This window comes from Genypterus blacodes, unplaced genomic scaffold (genome assembly GCF_046128005.1).
Source record: "Genypterus blacodes isolate CSIRO-AG114 ecotype Tasmania unplaced genomic scaffold, CSIRO-AGI_Gbla_v1 ptg000058l_1, whole genome shotgun sequence".
NCBI classification, from domain to species: Eukaryota; Metazoa; Chordata; class Actinopteri; order Ophidiiformes; family Ophidiidae; genus Genypterus; species Genypterus blacodes.
In genome coordinates, this window is record NW_027466870.1 from 6,529,954 (window position 1) to 6,547,647 (window position 17,694).

The following is a 17,694-nucleotide window of genomic DNA, read 5'->3' on the forward strand; positions in this document are numbered from 1 at the left end:
ACCTTCAGCAACTAGGTGTTAAACAGTTTTTCAGTGTTTATACTTTGCTGGTCAGTCCATCAGTGATCTCTGCTCCCACAGGTTTTCTCACTTTTGTCAGGGGATCAAACATGAAATGCTTACATGGGAGAGCTTTCTCTGTTTGGTTCATCAAATGATCCATGAGTTTGCCCTCCTCTGGAAAAATAATCGGATGTCTGTCCATCCACCTGTCACTCTGTGTGTTTCCTCCCTCTCTGAGCTAAGTTGCCTGGCAACCTCAGAGGTGTGAATGTGCCACCTTGAGTTAAGCACCTGTGCAGTGCAAGGATGAATGATTATATATTTCCCCACCCCGCCCGTCAGTCAGAAGATGAGCCAGAGAAAGCAGTGATTATTGTTCTCTTATGTGTTCTGCTTCAAAGAAACTAGAGCCTCACTTCTTGCCACGTGCATGAGTAATGCACATGATTGGTTGTATGCTTTGGTCCTCGTGCTGTACTGCAGAAGGTGTTTAGTCTTTGTTCTGTGTAACCCGAGAGTCACCAGACAGCCAGGTGCATGAACAGGGGCCCCTGTCTCTCATCTGCTCTTGCCTGTCTGTGCTGCTGCTGCTGGGGTGGCTGTGCAGCAACATCACTGCAGAACAACCGATGTAATGGGAAGCAACTGGGGCAAAGTTTCAGATCAGAAAATCCGATCCAGCTGATGGTTTCATGCGCTTCTGGTTTCCACAATTTACAGTGGTGTGTATCAGGAGCTGGTGCACCTACACACACACACACACGGCTCGGTCCATCTGGACTCTCTTTTACTCTATGGATATACGGTAATTTAGATTGACGTCAAGCCTGTCTGCCGCTTCTACAGCATTAGTTTTTATAGTTGCACAGTTCATGACTGTATGATGTTATTTGATGTTAAATTTGTGCCGCGTATACGTGTCCGTTAGCTTGTCCTCCGTGTGTTGTTTGCTTCAGACGGCTCCAATCTGCTCTGAGTTACAGCTCCTCAGAGACAAAGGTTCGCAGGGGAGTCGTAACTTTACGAATGCTCACACTATTTGAGTGAAATGAAAGCTTAAGCGTTTAACATGGAAGGAATGTTCCCCTGCTTTTCTTTCTCCGTTGTCTCATGCTGTTCATCATCTCTGCTGTCTTTCCTGTTGTTCTATATTAGTCTAAATTCTTGAATTATATTCAAGATTCTTCACTTTTAACGTCATTTAAACTCTTCCCTGCTACCTCTATACATCCTTATCTTGATCTTTCTCTTGGTATATCCCTTTTATATTTTTCTCACACCCTGAGCATTCCTCTTCTAAGCACAGCAAGACTTCCATGTCGTGTTCCAATATGTTCACATTTCATTTTTGAACCTGCAACACATTCTTTAATTATTGCATCTTGTTGGCAGGCGGAGGAGTTTGCATCAGTCAAGCATTTAGAGCAGAAGTCACCATCTATCATCCCTCCGTCCCTGAACCCCCAGCAGTAGCAGATATTAATCACACACTCCTCTGACCGTTCTCCAGTCCCATGGCAGCTTGCATTGCGCTTTAATCAGAAAGGTAATGGCAAATCCTGCTGCTATACATCATAAGTTGTATTTGGAAAAGATGCATACAATAGCTGCTACTGAGATATCATCATTTCAGTTTTTAAATCCATAGAAAAATGGGTTTTTAGGAGGAAGAGCAGTTTAAACAGTGGATCTCTCATTTATCCATGAAACTATTCATAACCTCAGTTTGAGTAATGAGTGAAAAGCCTTATTAGGGTTTATAAATGGATTTAATTGGACTCACAGGTTCCCCATCCACAATTAAATATGCATTTCATTTCTTACTGTGTGTGTGTGTGTGTGTGTGTGTGTGTGTGTGTGTGTGTGCATGTAAGTGTGTTTGCACGCCTTGTATCTCTAAATTGGATGTTCTATTGTAACAGGACTAAATGGAGGACAGCCATGACTATACTTACTATAAATACACTGATAAATAACAAACGGCAGAGCGACAACAATGGGAACATTTGGCCTGAGTAAAGTCATACCTCTTAAATTAACTTTCACAAATAAAGCTAATAAAGATATTTACATACCAAAACCAGCTCATGTGACCAACACGGTGTTGCATGAGTCCATTTTCAGTCCAGAAACATTGGTACACAACAGTAAGAGTAGTAAAGCCTGACCTCAAAACATTTGATTGTCAGATATTCAAACTGGCAACATACAACTCTAAATTGCATAATTCTTCATGCTAGTAAGATTAAACATCCCAATACATCCTTTGTTCAGGCATCACTACTTTAAGTCGCCCATAGCTGCACAGAAGAAATCTTATGACTTGCGTAAATTACGTTTCCCTTTTTTATTACATATTGACTTTCAACAATGGGAATGAAAGAAGGACACTTGTACTAAACGGTCCCAAGCAATTTGAAAGCCCATTAATGTCCAGCATGAAAGGTGGGGAGAACATCTTCTTTGCAAGGGCGATGGCATCGGTCTTTCTTCTCAGCCTTGGAGTCAACTTTGGCACCTTGGCACTGCGCAGACTGCTGAGTCATTCGGGTCTGGCCATAGACTCGGGCTGCTGTCTGTGACTCCTCTCTTTCACAGGGCACAGTTGAACTTTGTCAGAGATTCTTGGCTCTGCCTTTACTGTATTTATTTATGGGTGGATAAAGAGGCAGAAGGAAATCTGAAGTGGGCACAATCAAAGGTCATTTGAGGGGAGCCACTGTCGCAATTTTCAGTCAATTGGTCGTATCATTAGACGGACCGACTTCAGGGAGTAGAAACCTCCTCCGTACTCTGCCCAGAAGATTCCATCCTGGAATTTGCTGCGGTAAACCCCCCCACTGTACCATACTCCGTTCAGATTGGTCTGACCACAAGCATTATACCACCACCCTCCTTTATGGAAGTGGGCACAGTTACCTAGGGGAGAGAGGAACACAACATCAGCAAACATGACACATATAAATGACAGAGGGATGCTACGTCAAAACCGGCTAAAGAAATGAACGCTCCCCTACCAGAGAAGGTATCCTTATCACGATCCAGTGTGGTGAATTGTTTGCCATTGTGGCTGCTGAAGGAGTCCCCGGCGTTGCCTTGGTAGGTACCCAGCCTCAGGCGGTAGCCATCGCTCTCCGGCTCCAGGCGGAAGCTGCTGTACTCGGCGTAAACCTTCTTCCCTGTCCAGTCTTCCAGCTCGACCATCAGCTTATAGTCCCCTTGTTTCCCCAGGTTGAAGATATTGTCCAGGCCAAGCCAGTGTTCTCCATCTATGTTTCCAAATCCTTTCTGTAAAGACAAAGGACCACATCATGTAGTATTAGCTCCGGTTTCATTACTTGACGGTATGAGATCAGTCAACTGGTGAAAGAAAGTAATTGTTTTGTGGTTATGAAATGCTATATTGTGTCCAAAGGATACAAACAGAGTAAAGGAGAGTGAGGGATAATAGGTCTTCTTGGAATATTGAGGCCAAAGGTTTCTGGTCCCTGTAATTACATATAATGGGACTTAATTGGGAAAGATTATGTGTTACGGTTGCTTTGTTTTTGTGGAGATATATTTGCTGTATATCGGTGCAAGTGTGGCTATGGTTGGATAGAAACATAGCAAATTCTGAGACCACAGCAAACACACACTGTAAATGTCTTTTTGAGGGATGGGAAACACTTTCTGTTTTTCCAATGGAGAACAGAGTCCAATCTTTTTTTCTTTTTTTTTTTTTAGTCAGACGGTCGGTGTCATCCCTTTTTCTCTGGATGTTTTAAAAGCAGCTGTGTTCCTTTGTCTCTTTGTTCTGCTTGTTCAGTAGAATCCAGGATCACTTGATTTCTGAGACAGATGCAGAGGAAGAGGAGGGGGGGGGTGAAGAGAAGAGCTCCATTTCCTCCTCAGCCTACTGGGAATCTCTCTTTGCATATATGTATGTAGGTCAGTGGCCTACCTTATAGTTCTCCCAGTTCCTAAAGAAATTCACAGAGCCATCTCTCCTCCTCTGCAACACGGTCCATCCTCCATTGTCCAGGCCGTGTTCACACCAGGCTTGGATCAGTCGGTCACTGCCATCTGCCTGCAGCAGGTACATCCCGCTGGTGGTGTGACCCGCCTTTCGCACCTGGTAACAGTCGCTGAAGGGACCTGACAAAGGGTTGTAGGAAAGGAGAAATGGAAATATGGGCATTTCGTGATTATGACCTAAAACTTATTGGAGATATTCTGTGAGTATTACGTTTCACAGTTATGCTATGTATAACTAGAGATGGGAATATTTAAAGACCCGGTTCTTCCCAACATCCACCGTCTGAATCCCAGATTGCTTGAGCCCCCCTGGTTTCTCAGTGTGATGTAACCTCTGCAGTAACAGCAATACCATATTGTGCTTTGAATTGAGGAAGACGTCTTTTTTTTTTTATTGCATACGAAAAAGCCATCATCATCATTTTAGGTACCGTGGACAGCAGACAGGAGAAAAGAGAAAGTGGGAAAGGAAGGTCAGCAGTTGAAAGTGACTTCAATTCTTGGAAACCACTCAAACATCTCACTGTCTGGCTTTAAACAAATCCATATACATACAATATATGCACACACTTCAATTGCAAAGTGACTATTGCACACATACATTTGGTCTGTAAATGAAGTCCCATGGTAATATTGAACTCAAAGCTGAGGCAGCTGAACTGAAGCCCACCATATTTCCTCTGCGCTCCCCTGTGTGAATGATATCTATTAACCTAGCATGAACACAGGCATTGTGCGGGGGCCTCCGGGTCTAAAAGCCCTGGAAAAGATGGTTTTCTCAGCTGGGTATGGGAGCACATAGGGACCCACTGTAATCCCCCAGTACAGGTACCTAATACTGTGCAGCACAACCTTCTGTTTTTCCAGTTAAGATACAGTTATGTCTTCATTCGACCCTCCAGCATGGAGTTCATCCCCCTTTCTCTCTGTTTCTGTCACCTTCTGTCCGTCTGATAAACAGAGCGGTAAGAGGCTGAGGTTAAAAATAAATGGAGTCTTCTGTGCCTCAGTGATTTAAAAAAGCCTCAGCTAGACCAAACTGTGGTCAGGCACTGTGTATTTACAGTAGATGAACCTACATGGGAGAGAGACTATTAGTAGTCTGTAGTGATTTGACGTCGGGTCAGAAGTTTGACTAGCTTCCCTTCTTTATTTGGACGGGTAAGGCTGTTGAAAAGGTTGATGTCATCTAGTAATACTTTAATCACTAAAATGGAAAAGGGATGACAATTACTGAGGTTCATCTGATGTGTGTGTGTGTGTGTGTGTGTGTTCACCATCCAGGAAAGTATTTCACTCATCATTGGAAACGGTTCATGTATTTGATTTTGACTTGTTGACAACACAGACATGTTTTCCTTAACCTGAGAATGAAATGGGTTTGTGCCATATGTGCTGTGCCAAACATGATACATTCTTGGCTTCCTTTACTGTCTTTGTGGTTGTTGATGGACCAGGTGTTCAGATGGAGACTATTTGCAGATATGTTCCGGCTGTTGATAATAAATTGTGCCAGTATCTAATACAGCAGTAAAAGGCGGAGCACTCCAGTCTAATCTCCAATATCTGAATCTGCACTTGAATGCTCTTCAGTGAGCAAACAGCACAGTGAAGCACGGCCTATACAGTCTGCATTGAAAGGTTGTTTTTCGTCTCAGGGATGTAATGAATCAATCCATTCATCCCATCAGCCATCTGGTTTGTCACAGTCTAAATGTAACAATCCTTCCAGTTTTTCCAAGAGACGCTCTAACCTTTCAAATTGGTTTCATATTGGAAATGATCTTGCTCACATTTGAGGCTGAGCTGTTTTTCTGCTTTCTTTGCGAATTTTTCCTTTTTTTCCCCCCCTCTCATCCATGAGGCTCATGTATGCTCTTGTCCCACTACATCAGCTCATGTGGAGCTGCTGTGGAGTCTTATTGGAGTGTTTTGCACGTCATGCTCACATGATTGCATAGAAAACCTCACCCAGGCTTTCCAAAAAACCTAAATATTATTGTTCTCATAAATCAAAGGGATCTAATCCATATCTCTAACCTAGTTCATATGTTAAGCAGAGTGCAGCCAATGCTGTAGAACATTTGGGATTCATAAGAATGTATGATTCCACTGTAGCATGTCAAGGATGAGCCAATTTTGTCTTCACAACTCTTAACTGTTGCATGAAATTACCTGTATTGTTATACATGAATTGTTGCCCCGCTCTTTAAAACACAAGCAGCTGTTTTCCTCCTGCTGTGATCATAGATATCTGATATTGGTACATACCATCTGAAGTGAGTGTTCCTTGTGGCGGTGGAGGGTTGAGTCCATACGGGCTTGCAGTAGGCGATTCCATGCGTGGGCCTCGAGGAAAAGCTCTGTTGTTATGGTCTCTCTGTATCTCATTGGTGAAGCGATTGTTCACAGGTAGATTTTGTGGCACTACCTGTACCAGCGGGGGAACAGCGGGCAGGTCACCGCGTCCCATGGTCCTAAGACACTGCTCCTCCAAGGCAGTGATGAGAATAGACTGGTTGTTGACCACCCCGGCCATTGTGGAAAAGCGGGCTTCCAGCTCCTTGTACCTGGAGGCGAGTCGCAGCATCTCTGAGGTCACGTTGAGGACACGGTTCTCCAGCTGGGCCAGCTCCAGGGAGTTGTCCCTTTTCCTGATGATCTCATGCAGCAGCTGCATGTAGAGCTGGGTCACCCTAGAGTTCATGTTCCTGCTCTCTTTCCTCAGCAGCTTCATCTCATTCACCAAGTTACCGTCCACATCCACCACCAGCTGCAGAGTCTCGATCTCACGCCGCTGCCTGTTGAGCACCTCTCGCACGTCTGAGATGTCCATGCGGGTCACTCTGTCTTTGTCTGGCTCCGGGCCTGTGGCACTGGCACAAATCGGACCTGAAATATCAGATGGGAAATTCTTAAAATCTTCACTTAACCAAGGATTTATTTTGTGTTTCGAACCAAAACTATGGGACAAAAGTAAAAGTTACATATGAACCTGTGATCTTCTGCTCAGGTATCAGGAAGGTGTAAGAACACTTTTTGGCGTCGGGGTCCAGGGGAGCTCTTTTACTCCTTTGTAGAGAAGTCTCTTTGGTCCTCCGTGCGTCCCTGGAGCCCCTGCAGTAACTCTGCTCCCAGAGTGTGAGGCAGAGAATGGCACACAGGCTCCACCTCAGCCCCTGCATAGCTGCGTGCTGCTTTGATGTATAGATGGACAGCTGCTGATGTTTCCTCCAACTCCCTCCAGACCTCACTGTAAACAAACAAGACCTGTGAATGATCACCGTCAAACACTCGCTTCTTTGTTTTCAAGTGGTAACAAAAGGAATGTGGACGGCCGGGGTGTCCGCAGAGTCCACCGGGTTTTTTTTCTCCAGAGCAGAAGAAGTGTCTGCCTGAAGATTTGAAGGGAAAGGTGTATGGGGTTTTGTGAAATACATGCAGGGAAATGGGGGGAAAATAGGGAAAGTGTTTGCTCAGTGTGCTCAGGAGTTGTCAGGTTACTGTCCTACTTCGTGTTGTTTGTGTGGAAAGTTTGAAAAGGGGAAGAGATTTTCTGCCCGGCCAAGAGGATGAAGTCTGCTTTCTGTCTCAGTTTAGCTCCCCACTGACACCCCGTCGCTCTGTGCTCCTGCTGGTCCCCCACCAAATCCAGCTCTGCTAATTGGCTACGTTTTATGATCTACTGTGAGTCTGTGAGTGAAAAGGCCTATCACGTCGTTGGGGTGATAGCAGGTTCCAGGGTTCTGTCTTTAAGTTTGTGGGGCAGAGTGTCGCATTTGTTTTCACTTGGATAATTGATTGCACCTTTTAGGAAGGTTGTTTATCTAAGACCTCCCTTTTTGCTTAGAGCTCTGACCTTTCTGACCCCTGCATCGAGATGGTCCAGAAGCTCAATGACCTTCTCAATCCACACACTGACCCCTGATTCCTGGGCAGCTTCCTGTGGGACAATGTTTAATATGCACACTGCCCACCAAGACGCTCCATACATCGAGTTTAGGCTACCATACGTGTTTCACCTGTAGGGTTTCAGAAATGACACACACACACACACACACACACACACACACACACACACACACACACACACACACACACACACACACACACACACACAGGAGGGGACTGCAGGAGTATGAGACAAAATAATGAAAACTCAACATGAGTCACATTGTTTTAGCTTCTTCTCGTTGAGTGTTGAGTCTTCATCGTCTGCTTCTCATCAAAACACGGACAAAAAAAAAAGCTCACTCGCACACAGACACACACCCTGCACCGTTTAACACCCGACCTGAGCCTGTGCGATGCCAGGCCTGTCTTAACTCGTTTAATCCACTTCATCACTCGCATCATATTGAGTTTTCCTCCAGTGCCACATCATTAGACCCCCTCTCCCCCCCCCTGGGCTCGGCCCCCCCTGTGTGTCTCCCATGTGACGCAACTGTGGTTCCACTGGAATTCAGGCCATTCTGTCACTTGGAACATTGTAATGTAATGATGTTTCGTATTTCAGATCTGTCGTGCGTTCGCTCACACACTTGCTGCCGTGTGTGTGCGTGTGTGTGTGTCTGACTGCATGATTAAACACAGTGCGCATGGCTGTCCAGAGAAATTATTTATTTTCACGGTCGTGTGTGTGTGTGTGTGTGTGTGTGTGTGTGTGTGTGTGTGTGTGTGTGTGTGTGTGTGTGTGTGTGTGTGTGTGTGTGTGTGTGTGTGTGTGTGTGTGTGTGTGTGTGTGTGTGTGTGTGTGTGTGTGTGTGTGTGTGTGTGTGTGTGTGTGTGTGTGTGTGTGTGTGTGTGTGTGTGTGTGTGTACTTTTCCAGCACTCTATTCGTGACAGTGGACCCAGGTACTGGATCCTTGCTGGCCGTCCTTTGGTGGAGCTGCTAATGACTTTAGCAGTTGTAGTGCTGGAGCTCTTCTTCATTCTTTATCCTCATTCTAACTCTCTGCACAAATCCAGAGTTCACAGGGCACAGACTGTACAGACAACCTGACAGCTCATCCATCCACTATCACCTATCTCATTTTGCTCACTCTCACCCTTTCTCTCTCTTTCTCTCTCTCTCTCTCTCTCTCTCTCCTTCCCTGCCCTCCTGAGTGTGATCTCCTCTGAGCCGGTGTTTCTAACTATGAGGGGCCGGGTCTCTTCTTAAGATTCACAGAAAATCAAAGGCATTCCAGGGTACTTCAGAGGTCACCAGTGTGTTGTGAAGTCGCAAGCGTTCTGGTGTTTTCTCAGAAAAGGCAAACCTAAAGAGCTTCAGGAGTCCGCAGCCTATAGAGCCAAAAACACGACCTGTGTACGTACAGGAGAAGTAAAGGCTCTGCATGTGCCCTCATGCTGGGACTCTCAGAGAAACTCCATTTTGTGTTTTCTTCAGGTGAATGTCACTCCTGATCATATCAGAGTGGTTTTAAGTGTAGTTCCACTTGACCAAACTGTTTGTTCAGCTGGGATGCTTGGTCTCATAATGTCAGCACCAGCCAACATCTGGAGCATTTCAGATGAACAACATGAAGGGCAGCAGTGTGTATAGGATAAGCATTAGATGAAGCAGTCTATTGAACTTAATTGGAGCACAACATTCTTCCATCCAGAACTGATGAGACACTTGGATATGCAGTTCTTCTTATCTATGTTACATGTGTGTTTATATCGTTATGACACGGTAATCTTATTTTAATGCCCTGTACCCGCACTGGACACATATTCTGGATTTTATTTAGGTGTGTTTTATAACCTTTCCTAATTCTTTGCTGATGACACAATTCGTAACCTGCGGGTTTGCAAGAAGTGTGTCCACGAATGAAGGAATGTGACCTCATCATAGCCCTGTGGAGAAATGTTAGCTTGCTTTAGTCAGAGTTATTTTGCTGGAAATGCGGCGCTGCAGAGAAATGTCACTTTGTGTTCAAGCTCAGTTGAAAGCATCTGTCACATCTGTCACATCAGTCAGAACAGAGACCAATATGTGCAGATTCCACACATGGAGAGAAAGCACAGACATCAGTGAAATGAAGATGGGTATTGACAGCCTGTAATAGAAAGTGTGCACGGCTCGTTATTTCTCCCTGAGCAGAACGCAGCACACGTCTCTCTCCTTCTCACAGATCTGTGCTCTACCTGTCTTTGTTCCATTTCATTTCCTGCTTCCCATCTGTTTTGTTTTCCGTCCCTTCTTTCGCTCTGGGTCTTTTCAGGCCGTGATTTAATGAATCATGAATCATTACAGTCTTCCTCAGTGCACTGTTGCTGCTCAAACCCTCACATAGACATGACAGTGGTGTGTTAACTCTGGCTCCAGTCTGCACTCTCTGTGTTGTGGTGTCATTTGTTTACATGATGATGGTGCGTTACTGCAGTTATTTATGTGTGGCCTTACTTCATTCTCCTTTATTACACCAACAGCCGCTGTCTTTTGTCCAAATCAATTTAACGAGTCACAGTCATTTTGCTGTGCGGACAACTTTAACCTTCTGGCCTTAGTTTGTTTAGTTTGTTCCATCAGTTTACAGCCTGAGCACTTTCACATTCTGATGATTTATGTAATAATTAAGGACCTTAGTACCAGACTGACAGCTTTCTGGACTACTCTGTTCAACATTGCAACACACACACTCGCGCGCACACACAGATGCACACACTCACTCTACTTTTCCCACACACGTGAAAACAAAGACACACCTATGCCCGTGTTTTTGCCCATCATGAGCTCATACACACACACGCACACGCACACACACAGGTCTTTTTACATCTCCCAGCTGAGAAACACATTTTGACTGTTTGTGCTCTGCTCCACATGTGTGCTTGTGTCTGGGAAGCTGGCTTTCGTCTGCCTTAATTGTCCCTGCTTGTTTAAGTGCTGACGATGTACGTTAATGGTCATTAACATTGTGTCTGAGTCGAAGACAGGAATAATCCTCTGTGTAATGTGTGTTTTGACATACGACCACAAGTAAGAGGAAATGACCGAGAAGTCATTAAGCTGGAGCGCTGCTTAAGTTACTGTTGGACACAGGGAAAATAGGCTTTGGCTCATTGGTTAACAGCATAATGAATGTTGGTTGTTAGTTCAGACAGACAGCCATATGACCCACCAGTGGCTCTGTGTTACTCTGTGTATGCTGGCAGAAACCTGACAGAATCACAAAGCAGACCTGAAGCGAACCCAACTCCACAGGCTGGCACACTCCAGTGTATAAATGTGTTGCTTGGACATGTGAAGACGTGATGTAATGCTGCAGGTATCCAGGTGGAGATGAAGGCGACGCATTTTTGATTAACCTGTTCGTCATCGCTCCATCAGTCGAACATATAACATGTAGTTTTCATTTCCGTAATGAATGAAAAGCAGAAGAGAATACTACAACTACATGAGTACAAGCAGGAAGAGTGTGTGTGTGTGTGTGTGTGTGTGTGTGTGTGTGTGTGTGTGTGTGTGTGTGTGTGTGTGTGTGTGTGTGTGTGTGTGTGTGTGTGTGTGTGTGTGTGTGTGTGTGTGTGTGTGTGTGTGTGTGTGTGTGTGTGTGTGTGTGTGTGTGTGTGTGTGTGTGTGTGTGTGTGTGTGTGTGTGTGTGTGTGTGTGTGTGTCTCTCGCTCTCTCTCTCCTGGTAACGGTGCCCTAACAATGATTCACAAATTCTGATGCGTCAGTCTGCAGTCTGATTGATTACAGTATTGCAAGCGGGGGAGAAAAGACTTAGACAAAATTGATACAGATTTGGTAGCCAGCGTGTTTCCCAGGCTCTAAATCCCCAGCGTGCGATCCCATATCTGGAACCTTAGACTTTCCCACAAGGAGTCCAAAATGCCTTGAAACGCAGGACAATCCATCACCGGTCAGAGGAAAGAGAAGCACAAACACAGAGGGGGGATGAGTAAAGGAGATGAAAGGTCTTGGACAGGCAGACGAGTCACGCATCCTGCAACAATAAACATCAGCGCGGCTTTACTTGACAACATGGAGCTCAGCCAGCTCCACTGGTAGCACAGAGTCCAGCCTTTCATCCCCAGATGATGTCAGCAGCCACCCTCTCTGGCTTACATGGCCGCTCTCACACACTCTCTCTCAAAGGGACATTCTCACATGCATGCTGGAACAACTTAACATTTACTTACAAAAGCCACAAGCAGGCAAATGAACAACTGGCAGCTGAGGAAACAACTCACCAATTTAGAAAATGGCTTAGAATGAAAATCAGATGGAAGAAATTGCCCCGATTTGAGGTTATTGAGGACAGCGTTTGCTTAATCACAGCCGTCTAGATGGGCGTCAGGGTTCTGATGCTGCAAAACGGTAAACGGCGGTAACGAGAAGTAATCCGTGAGAAATCCTTGAGCTCTAAATTTGCAGGAAAGTCGTGGCGTTGTTACAAACTCAGTGTGTTATTGTCAATGTCACCTCATAAAACAGCATGTTGAAGTTTTAACTAAGGGGAAATGAAAACACATGCGGAGGATCTCGCATCTCCTGTGTGTGTTGATGACGTGGGACAGTCTCACACACTGTAACTGTAATTGGGACTGGAGCCTCCCTCCACCATCCCAGAATGAGGGACGGGAGGAAAAGGAAAGTTGTGCTATAATAAGTGGTTTGAATTAGGAAGACATTGGTCTGTGGTCGGTTTGAAACCGACTCAATAAAAGCCCCAGAAGTCGTTCGCTTCCTGCCTGCTGCTTCCTCGCTACCGAGCCGCCGTCCTCCATGATGCATATTACCGAGCGGGGAGCCCCCAAAGCCCCCAAGGCCTCACAGCACCCCATCTGTTTTGCTTCTTCTATAGTGAAACTCTAAACATGTGGGCTGATGTTTGGGTCAGAGGTCTTCATGTGGGGGTCTCTGTGAGTGTGTGGGATTATGCAGGGTGCAGCCCCACCCATCCTCCACCACACCCCCACCCATCCACTCCATAACCCAAGCAATCAATCGGCCTTTGTGGAAAAAAACGGTCCTCCTTTTCCTCTCTCTACACACACACACACACACACACACACACATGCACAGATACACAAACATGCTGCTCTTGTGCTGGTGGTGTCCAGGGGGGACAGAGTTCATATAAGGCCTCCCTTCTCTCTCTCTCTCTCTCCCTGTCACACTGAGTCAAGATAAGGTCTCTCAACCCTCCATCCCTCCCTGACGCTCATCTTCCTGCCGCCCCCGTCGCAGACACATCCTGTCCCCTGGCCCCCCCAAACACAACCTCCTCTGTGCTTTGAACACTCCTCGTACACACACACACACACACACACACACACACACACACACACAATGATATTCTGCCACGCACACATGTGATCTGTTGCATAACAAAAGCATCCCAGCAGTTTCCATCCCTCCTAGCCAACATCATACCCCGGTCAATGATTCTCCTGGCTGATGAAGGAGCCCGTGCCCTGTTTGTGATCAGGTGGCTGCTCTCTCTCTCTGATAGAGCGAGACCCGCCTCCCCGTGAACGGACCTCGCTTAGGTTTGAGTCAGCTTCATTAGAACAGAGCTGGAGGAGGGTCGGGGGAGAGAGGAGAGCCGGGAACACGGAGGATCACAGCGTTTACGGGCGACAGAGTAACTGTTCAGATTGAGGAGATGACTTGTCGACACTTGCACGCTTGTTTTTTCTACCCTGAGTTATTCCCAAACAAAAGCCCAAACCTCTCACCGCACATGCTTCCAATTAGTTAAGCCAACAATGACGAGCACGCATAAATTCACACTAAGCGAGCAGCGTTACACACTCGCTGCCCATTGACTCGACTTAGTTCCGTGCCTTCTACCTCTGCTGTGTTTGCCCCCACCCGTCTGGTTGACCTCTTCCTCCCTACGGTGACCTGTCCAGTCAACTGTGTCCAAAGCTCTCATTAGCGGGATTCAAAGTGGGTTTTTGCGGTGCAGTTAAAAACAAGACTTTTCTTTAAGTCCTGTTCTGGGTGTTTGCCCCTTTCATCCTTTCTTAGTGGACTTAATTGGATTTGTCTTCATATTACGCTTCTACCCTCATGCTACAGGGAGCCCTATGGTCCATACTGTCATTTTGAGTTTAAAGACCTATAATGTATCCGTGTGTGTGTGTGTGTCTGTGCGAGAGAGTTCTATGTTGTCGCTGTAGCTGAGCTTAACCGCCATGTGGTGAGCAGTGCAAGAGCAGTGTGTTTGTACAAGTCGTAGACCGTGTATGCGGTGTGGTTCCATGTGTGTTATCTGCAGCTCTGTTAGGCTGATAAGATCAAGAGCTGAGCTGAGCTGTCCCTAGGCTGACACACACCCACTGGTAGTTAGATACGATTGGCTTCATGCCCACCGCCCCAGACCACAGTTTGCTAGTGCCGGTTGAGTGGGCTATCAATCTCCTGCTGCGTTACAGCAAGGCGTGGAACAGGAAGGAGGGCAGCGGTTAACTGCCAACTGACGGCAAGCTAGTCACTGCCTAATGGCTGTTTACAGGCCTGTTCAGTAAACATTTAGGGGCATTAAAGCATTAAACTATACTTGACTTGTGATTCACTGTCTGGGGTGAAGGTTTAGAGCACTGTAACCATGGTGAGCCTGACCCATCTCAGGCCCGTCCCCATGCATCAACCCTTCAGGTGAGCCCAGCGGCCAAGTCCCGTCAGCTCCAGCACGGAATGTTCTGTGTCATTCCCAGAAAGCTTCCCCTGCCTCCTTTCCTCTCTACCTTTTTAGCTTTCTGCATTCTTTTTTAGCTTCTTTTCCCGAATGAGTTATTGGTGTATTGAAATGTGGATTTATTGCTCTGTGAAGGGGGGGAAAATCTGTTTTTGTACCTCAAGCACAAGCTTTTGAAGGGTGTGTGTGTGTGTGTGTGTGTGTGTGTGTGTGTGTGTGTGTGTGTGTGTGTGTGTGTGTGTGTGTGTGTGTGTGTGTGTGTGTGTGTGTGTGTGTGTGTGTGTGTGTGTGTGTGTGTGTGTGTGTGTGTGTGTGTGTGTGTGTGTGTGTGTGTGTGTGTGTGTGTGTGTGTGTGTGTGTGTGTGTGTGCCCTGCTCTGTCCCCTCTCGAGGTCACGTACAGAATCCACAGATGTGGCTTTGTAGCGAACAGAATACTTTCCATACAGCTCGCCGAGTGTAAGTGAAAACATTTGAACCCAATTTGGTGTGGCGATATGGAGGTGCAGCAGATTGATATTATTACTGTTCAAAGCTTCACTATCATGGCAAGGTTGAGCCTGCTGGGGCCAAGTGTGTGCTGTCCAGAGGGAGGGGGGGGGGGGCGTTAGCAACAAGGGGATGTGGTCGGGGTTGAGTTTCATGGTATCATTACCTTTCTCTCTGTGAATGGGACTTGTATTCCAGCAGAATCGGCTCATTCACTATTGAGGATTCCACAAACGTTTTCCGTGCATCACCCTGTGTAACCACGGCTGCGTCTCGTGTACGTGAGCCCCTATCCGGAACCACGGGGCGGACACGTCACCTCATTAGGGTGGAGGTTACTGAGCTCAGCCCGGGTTCACTGGGGTTAGCAGACGGGGGACGGAGCTCTATTAGGAAACCAAACGCCAAGGAAAATAAACAAGGCTGGCTCCAGATCTGAAATCTCTACATCTGAGAGTTTCCTTGGAATGCTCTACTTTGCTCTGATGTCCCTCTACTTCTCTTTCCCTCACTTTTCTGACCGTTTTTCTTTTGCTTTCATTTTCGACAGCAGTGTCCATTTCAAATAGCAACAGTTGGATAATTGGGACGTTGCTCCTTTGTGATACAGAAGAAGTCACTTGTATGTTTTTTAGCCTTGTCATATTTTCCTATTACATAATCTTTACTAATTAAATGTCTTTTAATATATAGGGAGCACTACACATTGATCTCTGCCTTACCTACTGACCTTACACACCCTCTTGTACACACATAGATGGCCCTCTCCATGTCAGAGTGTTGAATGTCAACACTTTGACCACGAGCATTCACACTTCTATCCTCTCTATGCTTTTCCCAGCATGCAGTTCACAGAGTATCAATATATCCCATTCCTCCGTCTGAGGAGAGAAGCCAGGGAAGCTTTGTTAAATGTTTTTGTCTGCATGCTGGAGCCTCCGGTCACGAAACGTCTTAACTTAGCCAACATCTCCAACTTCTTTTCCAGAGCCGTCACAGCTGCCCCGACACACACACACACGCACGCACACACACACTGGAAAGTTATCCCGTGAGAGAATACATCAAAGCAGCATGCAGCTGTTTACCTTTTGGCTAGCAGAAGTGGTGTGTATTGTATATTGTCTTCAGCGAGCAGCAGTGCTCAGGACTCATCTCTCTGTATTTGTCCCAGTCGTCTGCCTGCACTCTGGGGTGTTCTCCTCCTCCACCGACTCCCTCCGTCCTGAAAGCTGCAAATCAAAGCGTTAGGCTCGTTGTCATGGCCTACTTCCCAAAGTGTGTGTGCTCCTCTGTGGGCTCAGCCGGGTCGGGGCATGGTTCAAAAGCCGGCCACTTCAACAGACTGAGCTCTGGCGGCTGATGTCTCGGGTTTTTCACAAAGGATGGGGAGACAAGAAAGAGGGAGGGGAGGAGGAAGGGAGGGGAGGAGGAGGAGGGGATGAGGGTGTGGGAGTTGGAGATTACTTTTTTTTCTCTTCCCTCTCTGTTTTTTTTTGCCGAGTGGCTCAGCCTACCACTGATGTCAGTCTGATGGAGGGAAAAGAGAGAATAACAGAGCTTCCTTACGTTTCACAGCCACAACAACAAGCTGCATGCTGCTGGCACAGAAAAGGGAAATAATGTAAGGAAATGCGTTACATACATACTTATTTGAATTTTAAAATGTTTTTATTGAGTCTCGAGCTCGGCCACAGACTGCTGAGACCCCTCCCTCCCTCTCTTCCTCCCTCCCACCCTCCATGCTTTGATCAAATCTCCTATAACAACCCCATGTCCTCTTCCTGGTGGCTTCCTCCTTTAGGCACGTGTATTTCATAATGTAGGGGTGTATTGCCGGATGAGCAGGGGAGAGAGAGGCAGATAGAACTTATTTGTTGTGTTATTGGAGCAAAATCTTGCCTCTTGCACTCTGAGCTTGCCTGATCTTCCTCTGGTTGCTCCTCATCATTGTTCCTGTGGACAGAGGGGCTCTTAAGAGCATTACACAGGCTGACAGAGGAAGACGGAGGAAACTATTGCACACGCTTGTCGGCTGCTCTTCTTTCTTTTCTCACACTTAAGTTTTGGAGTGTTGACATCTGAGCTCAGCTGCATGTAATCACACCAGAAGTGTTTACGTCTCAGCCTGAACATGTATCTTTTCCTCCACACTTACCTGTGTGTGTTCCAGGCCGAACGGGGCTGTGCAAGATTAACTACTGTTCTCCTCTGGCATGCTTTCAGATGAGCTGCTATAGGAGTTAAGTCTCCAGTATCCGACTCTTCCTCCTCTTTCTCCCCGTCTCTGAACCCATCACCCAACCACCCGAAACAGCTGTGTCTCTGTAACCTCGTAAAATGGCCCTCCTGCTCCCAGCGTCGTTCTCTCTGGTTCCAATCAGGTGGTGTGTGTGTGTGTGTGTGTGTGTGGCAGAGAGGAAGTTTGCTCTTTATCTCTCAGCCCTGCAGTCCTGTTGTTGCTTACTTGTTCATGTGTATTCAGACGGCACACTGATGTTAATGTGCGTCTGTGCGTTTGAGTGTGATGTTGTGGAGTGAGTGATAA

General features: G+C 46.4%; 2 protein-coding genes across 3 annotated transcripts in view; one reads left to right on the forward strand and one right to left on the reverse strand.

Annotated features, from left to right (window-relative positions):
* ralgps2 (Ral GEF with PH domain and SH3 binding motif 2) overlaps positions 1-17,694 on the forward strand; it is a 60,337-nt gene that overhangs the window by 31,566 nt on the left and 11,077 nt on the right. The window lies entirely within an intron of this gene.
* Positions 1,840-16,511, reverse strand: angptl1a (angiopoietin-like 1a). Its single transcript, XM_076153653.1, has 6 exons — positions 16,235-16,511; positions 7,016-7,273; positions 6,292-6,912; positions 3,947-4,140; positions 3,021-3,291; positions 1,840-2,922 (listed from the first exon to the last, which is right to left on the reverse strand). Exons 2-6 carry the CDS (start codon positions 7,203-7,205, stop codon positions 2,735-2,737), a joined length of 1,464 nt encoding a protein of 487 aa, XP_076009768.1. The 5' UTR covers positions 7,206-7,273; positions 16,235-16,511; the 3' UTR covers positions 1,840-2,734.

Bases quoted from the DNA above. Each gene is read 5' to 3' on its own strand.
- angptl1a (XM_076153653.1), bottom strand. From the start codon at position 7,205: ATGCAGGGGCTGAGGTGGAGCCTGTGTGCCATTCTCTGCCTCACACTC. The intron at 4,141-6,291 runs GTATGTACCAAT...ACCCTTTGTCAG, and splicing joins AGGAACACTCACTTCAGATG to GTCCCTTCAGCGACTGTTAC. The intron at 3,292-3,946 runs GTAGGCCACTGA...TTGTCTTTACAG, and splicing joins GGAACTGGGAGAACTATAAG to AAAGGATTTGGAAACATAGA.